The 13184-nt window shown below is 43.5% G+C and overlaps 1 protein-coding gene across 3 annotated transcripts in view; it reads left to right on the top strand.

Annotated features, from left to right (window-relative positions):
• The window catches only part of CSMD2 (CUB and Sushi multiple domains 2), a 668701-nt gene that overhangs the window by 647745 nt on the left and 7772 nt on the right, over positions 1 to 13184 (top strand). For 2 of the 3 annotated variants that reach the window (XM_067725393.1, XM_067725391.1), the window contains 4 exons: positions 477 to 656; positions 8519 to 8584; positions 9799 to 9960; positions 11471 to 11583. In XM_067725393.1, the coding sequence (XP_067581494.1) occupies positions 477 to 656; positions 8519 to 8584; positions 9799 to 9960; positions 11471 to 11583 (521 nt within the window). The remainder of the gene's footprint in view (positions 1 to 476; positions 657 to 8518; positions 8585 to 9798; positions 9961 to 11470; positions 11584 to 13184) is intronic. The other variant, XM_067725392.1, reaches the window with a different exon arrangement.

Here is a 13184-nt window from a genome sequence, read left to right as displayed (position 1 = left end):
AGAGAGCTCACAACTCCTCATTGGGACCAGTATTGGTCTCTTTGTACTCCTTACCCCTTGGAGCCCCACAGAAGATATTTACACACAGAAGCCTTTCTGATATTAGAAGGCAATTCCTATACCTTCTCAAAGAAAAAGAAAGAAGTTTCCCATGGCAGCAAATACTAACAACTACAAGGCCTGCCCTCAGGATGGAAGGTTTCAGGCTTTTGACCATAATTACTCCTTTTCCCTCAGGAAAATTACTGCAGGTTTAGGTTCCCCCAGGGTTGACTGAGCCAATATCCCCACGATCTCCATCTTGGCCTCTCGTATAGCCATCAAGGCTGGGGTGGGGCTGGGGCTGGGAAGGGGATGCTGGACCTGAAAGGGGCCCATAAGGGAAAGGAAGCGGGTGGCCCATCAAGGAGCAGGGGAGTGGTGGAGAGGCCTCCTGGAGACCCTCATCTCCCAGCAGCGTCTTCCCTGTCATCCAGCCCACCACTGCAAGCAGCCAGAGATGCCGACCCATGCCAACGTTGGGGCCCTGGACTTGCCCTCCATGGGCTACACGCTCATCTATTCCTGCCAGGAGGGCTTCTCCCTCAGGGGCGGCTCCGAGCACCGCACATGCAAAGCAGATGGCAGCTGGACAGGCAAACCACCCGTCTGCCTGGGTGAGTGTGCCCCCTCGGTGAGCTTCTCCAGGGTGGGGGGCCAAAGGGGACAGCTGAGCTTGAGTGAAAGAGGGCCAAAGAGAAGAAAGAAATGTAATTTCCGGAAGCTGGAGGCTGCTTCTGGTCTTCTGAGGTGTTGAGTCTAGGAGATAAAACCAGAGTAGTCTAAGGAGCACAGAGTGACGCCATCCCAAGTTTCACCTTGCTACCTTCTGCATGAGCTTAAACACTCTGCCCAGCGCTAAGGCTACGGTAGTCTAAGGATTACACTTAATCGTCAGACGGAGAAAAGCTCTGTGTCCCACTAAACGGGAATAACACGTTATGCATATATGCCTATCATAACCCTGATAAAACAGTACCCACTCACAGATCCCTCTGGGTTACCGCAACGTCTTACACCTCCCTCCCCCTCTTCTTCATTCATTCCTTCTCTATTTATTGAGCATTATCACTGTGCGTGGCTGTGCTGGGCATGGGGGATGGGGAGGTGAAAGACACAAACCCTGCCCTAAAGGAGCTCACATTCAGCTGTGGAAGACACACACATTATCAGATATAACAGTACCTTCAGGAACACAGAGATGCACTGAATGCTGTGGGGATGCTGGAAAAGGCACTAATTCAGCCTAAGGGGGAGGGGAGAATCAGAGAAGGCTTCCTGGAGAAGGTAATCTGAGTCCAGTCTTAAGTAAAGAATCCAGCAAGGATAAAGGATGGGTTTGGTGCTAGGATGGCATTCAGTAAGATGTCTCTTACGGGTGCTGACCTCACCTCACCACATTCCGGGTATTGTTCTAAGTACTTCGTGTACTAACTCAATCCTTGCAGTCATCCTATGAGGCAGGTGTTACTCGTATCCTCATTTAATATATGAGGAAACTGACACACAGAGAGGTTAAGTAACTGCCCCAAGGTCACCAGCTGGTAAAGGGAGAGAGCTGAGATTCAAACCCTGCAGGTCTAACTTCAGAATCCATGCTCTTAAGTACCCTGCTGTCCTGCCCCTCAGAGAGAGAAGGCTTCAGGTTCAGTGCCTTTATCAGAGCTAGAATTTAATGATGTATTTTCATTGTATGAATTGTTGTAAATTTCTTTTACTTAGGGGAAGTAATATTTGTGTTCCACAAATGGTAGTGGTATAATTTTTCTTTTTTAGAGTACATTTAACTTTTAATTGTGGTAAAATATACAAAACATAATAGTTACCATTTTAACCATTTTAAAGTGTACAATTCAATGGCATTAAGTACATTCACAATATTGTGCAACCATCACCACTATCCATTTCCAGAATCTTCTCATCGTCCCAAACAAGAACTTTGTACCCATTAAACAATAACTTTCCATTCCCCTTACTCTCCAGCCCCTAATAACCTCTATTGTACTTCCTATATCTATGAATTTGCTGATTCTAGGTACCTCATGTTAGTGGAATCATATGATATCTGTCCTTTTGTGTCTGGATTATTTCACTTAGCATAATTTTTTCGAGGTCCATCCATGTTGTAACGAGGTTCATCCATGTTGTAATTACTTCATTCTTTTTTATGCCTGAATAATATTCTATTGATGGATATACCACCTTTTGTTTATCCATTTGTTCATTGATGAATATTTCAGTTGTTTCCACTTTGGGGCCATTATGAATAATGCTACTTTGAACATAAATGTACATGTTCTGTTTGGATATCTGTTTTCAGTTCTCTTAGGTATATATCCAGGAATAGAATAACTCAATGTTTAACAGTGTAAGGAAGCATTTTGCAAAGTGCCTTTACATTTACTTTACATTCCCACCAGCAATGCACCAGGGGTCTAATTTCTCTACATCATCCTTGCCAGCACTTGTTATTGTCCAGCTTATTTTTTTTTTTTTTTTTTTTTTTGCGGTACGCGGGCCTCTCACTGCTGTGGCCTCTCCCGTTGCGGAGCACAGGCTCCGGACGCGCAGGCTCAGCGGCCATGGCTCACGGGCCTAGCTGCTCCACGGCATGTGGGATCTTCCCGGACCGGGGCACGAACCCGTGTCCCCTGCATCGGCAGGCGGACTCTCAACCACTGTGCCACCAGGGAAGCCCTTGTCCAGCTTTTTGGGTATAGCCATCCTAAGTGGGTATAAAGTAGTATTACATTGTGGTTTTCGTTTACATTTCCCTAATGACTACTAATGTGGAGAATCTTTTCATTTGTTTATTGGCCATTTGTGTATCTTCCTTGGAGAAAAGTCTATTCAGATCCTTTGCCCATTTTTTAATTGGGCTATTTGTCTTTTTATTGTTGAGTTGTAAGAACTCCTTTATGTCCTGTTGATTTCTTTTTTCCAGCTTTATTGAGGTATAATTGACAAACAAATTGAAATATATTTAAAGTATACAACATGATAATTTGATATACATTGTGAAAGGATTCCCACCATCAAGTTAACACATCCATCACCTCACGTATTTATCTCTTTTTTTTTTTGATGAGAGCACACGAGTTCTACTCTCTCAGCAAATTTCAATTCTACAATGCAGTATTATCTACTATAGTTACCATGTTATACATCTTATAACTGAGAGCTTGCATCCTTTTACCAGCCTCTCCCTATCTCCCCCTCCCCCCAGCCCCTGACAACCACTATTCTACTCTCTTTTTATAAATTTGACTTTTAGATTCCACATGTAAGTAGTAGCATGCAATATTTGTCTTTCTCTGTCTGGCTTATTTCACTTGGCATAATGTCCTCCAAATTCATCCATGTTATCACAGATGGCAGGATTTCCTTCTTTTTAAGGCTGAGTAATATTCCATTGTATGTATACACCACATTTTCTTTATCCACTCATCCGTCAATGGACACTTCGTTTGTTTCCATAGTTTGGCTATTGTGAATAATGCTGCAGTGAACATCTCTTCAAGACAGAGATTTCACTTCCTTTGGATATACAGAAATGGAATTGCTGGATCGTATGGTATTTCTATTTTTAATTCTTTTTTTTGTAGAATAAAAATATCCTTGTACTGGTTTACATTATTCTTTTCTTCATTACAGAGAATATCTACTATTCATGTCTGCTCCTCTAACAGCAGTCCAGCTTCTAAAAATTTCGTATTATTCCTTTGCATAATTATACATTAGATTTGACTATTGATCCTTTACATTTATGATTACACATTATCTATTTTTAATTCTTGAAGGAACCGCCACACTGTTACATTCCTACGAACAGTGCGCAAGTATCACATTTATCGGTTTGTGTATATTGAGCCATCCTTTCATCCCAGGAATAAATCCCACTTGATCACGGTGTATGATCCTCTTCATGTACAGTTCATTTGGTTTGCTAGTATTTTCTTGAGGAGGTTTGCGTGTATGTTCATCACGGATACAGGCTTGGAATTGCCTTTTCTTGAAGTGTCCTTGTCTGACTTTGGTACAAGGGCAATGTTTTGATTCCTCACACTTTATATTTTGTATATCTACTGTAGGTTATGCTTTGTGTTTTTCACGAAGCTTACATAACACATATTTACAACAGTCTTTTTTTAAGCTGATAGCAACCTAACTTGGAATGCATACAAAAGCTCCGTGTTTTTACAGTCCCCCACGTTTTATGTGTTTGATGTCACAATTTACATCTTTTATATTGTATATCCATTAAAAATTATTGTAGTTATAGTTACCATTTTTGTCTCTTAACCTTTATACTAGAGTTACAAGTGATTTACCCACTAACATTACAATATTAGAGTATTCTGAATTTAATCATATATTTATCTTTACCAGTGAGTTTTATACTTTCATGTGTTTTTATGTTAGATTCTCACTTCCACTTAAACCCCTGCTGTTTAACCCCTCTATTGAATTTTCCAGGTCAATTATTATATTTTCAGCTCTATGGTTTCCATCTGGTACTTTTAAAATATTGTCTCTGTGTTGAAATTCTTGCTTTGTGCGTTGCTTTCCTGACCTCAGTGAGCATCTTTATGACCATTATTTTGAACTCTCTATTGGGTCAATCACTTACCACTATTTCATTAGGATCCGTTTCTGGAGATTTATCTTATTATTTGGTTTGGAACATTTTCCCTTGTTGATTCACTTTCCCTGATTCTCTGTGTTGGTTTCTACTCATTAGATAAAACAGGCAGCTCTCCCACCCAGTCTTCACAGACCGACTGGCCTCGTTTAGGCAATGAAGCTCACCAGTCAGTGCAGCCCAATCTCCTGGTGCCTCCCAAACCTTTGTGATTGTCCAAGCTGTCGTCTTTATTCCTAGTGGCTCCCAGTAGTTGAGGGTGTACCAAGACCCATCAGTGTCCCACAGAGGTCAGCACCTAGATGCAGGCTGATTAGAAGCAGACTCTCAGGCAACAGTTGGAAAAGTATGCAGTCAGACCCCTTCCAGGGAGAAACTGGGAGGTGTGCATTTTTACCTGCTCCCTCAGTGTGAGACCAGGTATATATATAGCCACAGGGGTTTCTACTGTGTCCATTTAAAAACTGCTTCCTTGTTTGCTGTAGTTCTGTGGAACTCATGAACACAAGCCCCAAGCCCCATTGGCCTTCAGAGCTAGGTGATTTGGGCACCCATCCCTCAGATGGCATCCTTAAAAGTCAGGGTGCTAGACGTGTGGTACAAACTCAACACTCTCAGGGAAAAGCTGGGAGTTGGGAGTCCCTCCTGATTGTATGGTGCCGTGCCAGGTGTGGGGTTTATTTCAAGAATGTGTCTCAGCCTTTCCTACCTGTTTTGATGTGGGTATTTTCTCAGTCACCCAATGTGTAGGTGTCACTCAGCTACTTTCTGGATTTCTCTCGGAGAGAGTTGATCTGTTTTCTTCTGCACATTCAGTGTATCCGTGGGAGGAGGGGAATTCAGGAGCCTCCTATGTTGCCATCTTGGTCCAGAGTCCCTTCAACTGTTCTTTATATATCTAGAATATAAGAGCCTTATCAGGGCTTCCCTGGTGGTGCAGTGGTTGAGAGCCCGCCTGCCGATGCAGGGGACACGGGTTCATGACCCGGTCCAGGAAGATCACGCATGCCGCGGAGCGGCTGGGCACGTGAGCCATGGCCGCTGAGCCTGCGCATCCGGAGCCTGTGCTGCGCAACGGGAGAGGCCACAGCAGTGAGAGGCCCGCATACCGCAAAAAAAAAAAAAAAAAAAAAAAAAAGACCCTTATCAGAGGCATGATTTTCAAATATTTCCCCCATTCTGTGGGTTGTCTTTTCACTGCCTTTTTTTTTTTTAATTTACAGTACTTTCTTTTTTATTTCATTCATCACCTAAAATTTAAGCTCCATTTTATCCTGTTAATTTTTTTCTTTTTTTTTTTTAGGTGTGGATTTTTTTACAGCCCTATTGAGATATAATTGATATACAAAAACTGCACATATTTAATGTATGCGATCTGATGAGTTTGGATCTTTACACTTTCCTGTTGGTGTCTTTTTAAACACAGAAGCTTTTAATTTTGATGAACTCCAATTTATCTATATTTTATAGGTTTACTTGTGCTTTTACTATCATATTTAAGAAACCATTGCCTGGGGCTTCCCTGGTGGCGCAGTGGTTGAGAGTCCGCCTGTCGATGCAGGGGACACGGGTTCGTGCCCCGGTCTGGGAAGATCCCACATGCCGCGGAGCAGCTGGGCCCATGAGCCATGGCCGCTGAGCCTGCGCGTCCGGAGCCTGTGCTCTGCAACGGGAGAGGCCACAACAGTGAGAGGCCCGCGTACTGCAAAAAAAAAAAAAAAAAAAAAAAAGAAACCATTGCCTAATCCAAGGTCACAAAGATTTGTACCTGTGTTTTCTTCTAAGAGTTTTGGGGTCCAAATTCATGCTATTGCATGCGGATATCCAACTGTCCCAGCACCATTTGTTGAAAAGACTATTCTCCCCTCATTGGATTGTCTTGGCACCCTTTTCAAGGACCATTTGACCACAAATGTGTGAGCTTACATTAGGATCCTCAGTTTTCTTCCACTGATCCGTATGACTGTCCTTATACCATTACCACCCAGTCCTGATTACTGTAGCTTTGCAGCAAGTTTTGAAGTTGGGAAGTCTAAGTCCTCCTTTTTGCTCCTCTTTTGCAAGATTGTTTTGGCTATTCTGGGCCTCTTTTATTTCTATATGAATTTTAGGAATGGGTTGTCAGTTTCTGCAGACAGGCAGCTGGGATTTTGATCAGGGTGGTGTTGAATCTGTAGGTCCATCTGGGGAGTATTGCCATTTGAACAATATTAAGTCTTCCAAGCCATGAGCATGGGATATCTTTCCATTTATTTAGATCTTTAATTTCTTTCAGTGACGGTTTGTAATTTTCAATGTACAGTCTTGCACTTCCTTGTTTACATTTATTCTTAAGTATTTTTTTAAGCTATAATAGGTACTTGCATTTAAAAATACAAAATGCTTTAGATGCAGTTGAATGTCAACTCCACCCCTTACTATAAGACCCTGGGTAAGTCCCTTCACCTCTCTGCCTCTAACAAGTTTCTCTTCTATTAAATGAAGACAACAATGTCTACCTCACAGTTCTGAGAGAAGGAGTAAATGAAATGACATGAATAAAGTGCCTAGCACAGTGTCTGGCACATAAAATGCTTTCTCCCTCTTTGCTCCCTTCATCTTATAAAACCTAAGACAATAAAGGCCTTTTGTTCAGAGGTGTGCCTTCATGGAGTCACTTGGAAAATATGTCCACAGCCTTCTGTACACCCGAACATAAGCTGACCTCAGAGTTGGAGACAGTAGGGGGAGTCCCCCCCTTTACTTAGCAACAAGACAGATATTTCTGTTGTTTCTCTGCAAAAGAAGAAAAGACATGAATATTTATTGACTGTGACTTTCACGTTCATAACCACATTTATTCAGCATAAACCTGTGAGATATGTTTCAGTATTTTCCCATGTTTCAGATGAGGAGACAAGACTCTGAGTGGTGACGTGACTAGTTGAGGTCACACAATCACTAAGTAGCACTGCTGGGACCGGAACCTAGGCTGTCGGGCTCAGGCCCAAAGCCTTCTCCTTTGCCTTCGCCTGTGAGGGCTTCCCTGTCTTCATATCGTGACTCCAGGGGAGGGAAGCACTCCACTGAGACCCTTACTAGAACTTAGGCACTTCACTCTTGACTGGCGGAAGGCCGTCCTTTGTGCCAGACCTCTGGGAGGAGAGCAGAGGCCCTTCAACCAAGGGTCCTCAGTAGTGGCATTCAGCAGATCTGTGTGCTAGGATGGGAAATAGACATCTTTGTTTTCCTTTACCTCTTACTGAAATTTAGCATTTCTTTAATTTAGGATATAGACAAAAACTTGTAGTAGTGTTAGCAATACCTATAAATTTGTCACCAGTAGAAACTGCAGAGATTTCCACATTACACTACAATAGTTATGGATGTCACGAAATGTTGTTGGGAATTCCCTGGCGGTACAGTAGGTAGGACTCTGCGCTTCCACTGCAGGGGACACAGGTTCAATCCCTGATCAGGGAACTAAGATCCTGCATGCCGTGTGGCATGGACAAAAAAAAGAAAGAAATGTTGTTTATGTTCCTGACTACTTCAAGATTAGAATAGTTACTGGACCTACTACTAGTTCCTGTTTTTAATGCAGTAATAAAAAAATCACATATATAGCTATATTCTAACTTTTTGCTTAATATTTCAATGACTATAATTGGTAAATGGATTTCCTTTAAACTCTTTACATCTCACCAGACAAAGTAGCCCACCTCCGGGTCTAAGAGGATAAGTCCAAAGCAAGATCTCAAAGAACCCACTGACCTAATGTCAGAGAGCTGACCGTTATTTTTCCAATAGAACATAGACCAGAGGGTGAACCTGTTTTCTTCCATCCTCTTTCCCCAGCAGAGGTCCGGCCCAGTGGGAGACCCATCAACACTGCCCGGGAGCCTCCGCTCACTCAAGCTTCAGGTAGGTATGCTCTAGAGCTTTGGCTCAAGAAACTGGTATAGCTTCCTTCACCTACTTACCCAGAAACATGCACATGAGTTTCTGTGTACCCAATAGGGGGGTGTGAAAACAGTCTATAGAGCCGAACAGATTTCCCCACCCACCTCCCAACCCCAGGCAGACCTCAGGAGGAAGTGAGCTTGAAGGGCGCAGGAACTGCATCCGGAATTGAGAGCCAAAGCCTTCTAGAAACATGTCCAGAGCTTCAAGCTCTGGAGCCAACCTCTTCTGGCACAGGGCTGGCCAGTGTGTGGTCAGACACATACACCCAGGTCCTGCCTAGGGAGCTTGCTGGAAATGGTTACATTTTTAAGACAGGTATTGTGTCTTTCAAAGTGTGATGTCCAGAACTGGGCACAGAACTGAGGTATGGCCTGACCAATGCAAAATTATTCTAGACTATCATATCCTTTTTTGAACCTTATACTTTTATTTACCATATTAGCATGTGTGTTATACAAGAAAGAAAACTAGATTTGACATCAAACTCAATTAAAGTTCCATTTTGGTCACTGACCAGCTGTGTCCTTGGACAAAGAAACTTCACCTCTGGAGCTTCAGTTTACCTTTTGTTAAAATAAGGCTCATAATACTCTCCTTAGAAAATTATTATAAGGATAAATAACAATTTGGGTTGCTATCGTTCATTATGTGCCCAACATCATGTGACATACAATCATTTAGCCCCTGACGAGATAAGCAGGACAGCCCCATTTACAGAAGTACAGATGTGGCCTACACAGGTGAGAAAGTGGAGACTCTTGTATGTAGTCAAACAACTGATCATTGATAGCCAAAATGAGACTCCAGATCTGCCTGACCCCATTAGTCCATGTTCCTATTTTATGACATTGGTTTTCTCTCCTCTCTTTTTCTCTTTCTCCATCTTTTCAACCCCTTCCCTCCTTTTATTTTCCTCTTTCTTCTAGTTCATTCCCTCATCCCCTCATGTTCTCTTTTTTCTTTATCCACTTTTTCTCTCTCTCTCTTTCCCTCCACCCATCCACTCTGAGACACAGAGCATCACAAGGAGGCCAGAACACTCCACCACCTCCTGCGTGTTTGATGTTGGGGAAAACAATCTCAGGGAGTGAACTGGGGTCAGTCATCAGGTGGGCTCAATTCCACCAGCACACGTGAAAGCCCCTCTCACATCTGTTTCTCAATTCCTCTAGTTCCTGGGGATGTTTTTGCAAAGAATTCCCTATGGAAAGGGACCTATGAGTACCAGGGGAAGAAGCAGCCAGCCATGCTCAGAGTGACCGGTTTCCAGGTCATCAACAGCAAGGTCAACGCCACCATGATTGACCACAGCGGCGTGGAGCTGCACTTGGCTGGTAAGGGGCAGGCCAGCTCTGGGGAAGCCTGTGGGTGGTGTGGGTGATGGGCACACGCTCTTCCCAAGAACGAGTCTACTGTCACTTCCTTGTACTATCTTGCAGGGCTAGTCTGGTAGGCAGGGGAAGAGGAAGTGTCTATTCATCTTTGTTTACATGATAAAAGCACCACAGACTAAAGGGAAATGGTTAGATGACAAACATTAATAAATTGAACATACAAAGAACTCTTACAAATAAAGAAAAAGGAGATGTATATCCCTAAAAACTGAACCAAAAATAGGGGCAGAGAACTCCCAGAAGCCAAAGTACAGACAGTTAATAAACAAATGGAAAAAACATTTTTCGCAATAATCAAAAAACAGTAAACATAAAATGTCACTTTCCACTTATCCCACTAAGATTTTATTAAGCAATAAACTCTGGTGCCAGCCCAGTGAAGGTACTAAGGCAGTGCTGGTCAAAGTATAAAATAGTATAGTTCTAGAAAATAGTTTGGCAACTTGTATCAAGAGCTGTGAAAATGACTGACCCCATTAATTACACTTCTACGAAATTTTATCATAAGAAATAGTTATAGAGGGAATCAAACATTTACCAATAAAGAATGTTCACATTACAGGGCTATTTCCATAACATAAAACCTGGGAATACAAAATTGTCTCAAAAGAAATGGATATATTAATTATAGTATGTCTGCCGGATAAAATATTATGCCAGTTTGGGAGAAAATACACCGACTACAATGCATTTAAAATGGGACTCCAGTTTTTGAAGGAAAAAATTATATTCATAAGAAAGGAAATTGGAAGTAATTACACCAAAATATTAACAATGGTTATTTCTCAGAAGTGAGATCAGGAGTGAATTTTCTTTCTTCATGCATCTCTGCATTTTCCAAAATTTCCCTGATTTTCAAATTTTCTATAATCAGAAAAACTGAATATCTTAGAAAGCAAGTGTTTATTCGAATAGATGGGTAGAACGATGGATGCATGAGTGAATGACCGTACACATGAATACACAACCCCAGGTGTAGTCACAGCCACTCATTCATGCACACACACACAAACACAACTAACGTTCGTATTCACTCAGTGGCTCTAAGCCATAGTCCTAAACACATTCACACACTCCCATATACACGCCCTCATGTATTCCTGTACCCACTGAGTTGTAAACACACCCACGCATTAACTGACCCCGTAACATATACAAAATCCAATTCCCTTTATTCTCACACATGCATGTATAAACAGGAGCACAACCACAGGTCATAATCCAGTTGATTATTAACACACATATGTACATTCTCGTGTATCCTCACACTCAGCCTGCACAAACTCACAGGACACACTACACTCACCTAACGCCAGTTATACATGGGATGTAGACACCAACATCTACACATGGAATCCCACTCAGACACTCACACCCACACACCCACAGACTTGGGTTTTGAAATCTTCCTGGATCTTTCAAGTGTACCCTCTGAACTTTCTTTTCCCAGGAATTTACAAGAAAGAAGATTCCCATCTCCTCCTCCAAGTTTACCAGGTTACAGGGCCTGTGGAGGTCTTTGTGAATAAGTTCAAAGGTGATCACTGGGCCTTAGATGGGCATGTAAGTTCAGCAAAACCTCACTCAGTCCTTGACCTCCCTGTGCCCTTGCCCCATCCCTGATTCCCAGATCACTGGTAGGGAGGACGAGGGGAGAAGTTAGTGGAAACTCTTTGGATCAACATGGAAACTTGGGAGGAGGGTTTCTTTGGGGCCAGGACTGGGAGCAAGGGAGTCCTCATCTGCTAGTGAAGTGGGCACAGGAAAACATAGCAAGGGCCAGGAGGCTGAGAGTCTAAAGGTCAGTGCATCTGAGCGAGATGAAGTAGGTTCTGATGTGTAAGCAGGAAGCAAGAGATTGGAGGCTGGCAGTACATGAGTAAATTCAAGCAAGTGGAAGGTCACGACATGGTGGTGGGAGCTGGGAGAAGGTGGTGAGTCCCAGATGCACCCTGAGCGTCTTCTCACGTTTGAGGATGCCTGTTGTGGGTGACTTAGCACAGCTTGAGACACCAGGAGCTGGGGGAAAGGAGACAACTCTCTTGCATTCTCTTGTGGGAAAGACTTGTTCCATGCAAGGGCGTTCTTCAGGTGGAAGTTCTGCAGTGATTCTCCTCTGCCCATACCTTCCAATCTCACAGGCAGGGTAGTGGAGCAGTCATCTGTCACATCCTCAGCTTCCCTGTCTTGGATTATTGAAGCTAGAAGCGGAGGGGTGGGAAGGAGGAAGAGGTCATGGGGCCAGAGGAGCAGAGAGCTGAGGGGTCAAGGTGGATCCTCACGGACAAAACTGGCTGGTAGAGGGCTGTGGGTTGAGTGACTTTGCTGATAATCACATGAGAAGCAAGTGGCTTCTCCAGGGGCTGGTACATGGGATTAGTTCCTCGGGATTCTTGAGAGTATTCTACGGATCCCCTTGTGTATCCTGGTCCTGGCTGGCGTCAATAGTAGTAGTCCAAAAGCTGTGCCAGGACAACAGACTCCATTGTCCTGGGAGGATGGCCAGAGGGGAGAGAACAAGGGTAAAGTTGGGAGCTTGGAGTGCGGGCCAAGGGCTACGTGTAAATGGCGCTCTGGAGGGCCAGGAACAGCCGGAAGGGCTGCCTGGGACTACAGCCAGCAATCGGGCCCACTTCTCTGTCACCCAGGGTGTGTTTAGGGGGACAGCAGGGGGGGTCAGCCTAGAGCACAACAGACAGAGAGCTGCACCTGGGGATGGAGCATGAGTCAGAAGGAACCCCAGTAGCAGAAGCATCCTCAAAGCAAGCACGCCCTCGGCCGAGCAGTCCCCAGCCCACAAGTTTGCGTGTCTGTGTCTGGTACACGAGCATCACAGAGGCAAGTACAGAGACAGCCAGGAGGAGTTATGTCCCCAACTACCCGCGCCCAAATTAATAGCTATTGGAACTGGGACGAACTTTCCAAAGTACGTTCAATCTGCTAGATGCATTTTAATCATGGTTTGGTTTGCTCCGCGGTGCTCTAAAACTCAGTTTTTCATCACAATAATAATAGCTAACATTTACTCAGGGCCTATTAAGTGTTCTAAGTGCTTTACCTATATTCGCTCATATAAAGCTTCAGAGCAACCCTATGACATAAGTACTGTTTTTGTTCCCATTTTAAAATGAGGAACTGAGGCACCGACAGATTAAGTGATTCGA

Source organism: Pseudorca crassidens, chromosome 2 (genome assembly GCF_039906515.1).
Source record: "Pseudorca crassidens isolate mPseCra1 chromosome 2, mPseCra1.hap1, whole genome shotgun sequence".
Classification (NCBI taxonomy): domain Eukaryota; kingdom Metazoa; phylum Chordata; class Mammalia; order Artiodactyla; family Delphinidae; genus Pseudorca; species Pseudorca crassidens.
The sequence above is the reverse complement of the archived record's forward strand: the minus strand, read 5'-3'. Positions and strand labels throughout refer to the sequence as shown.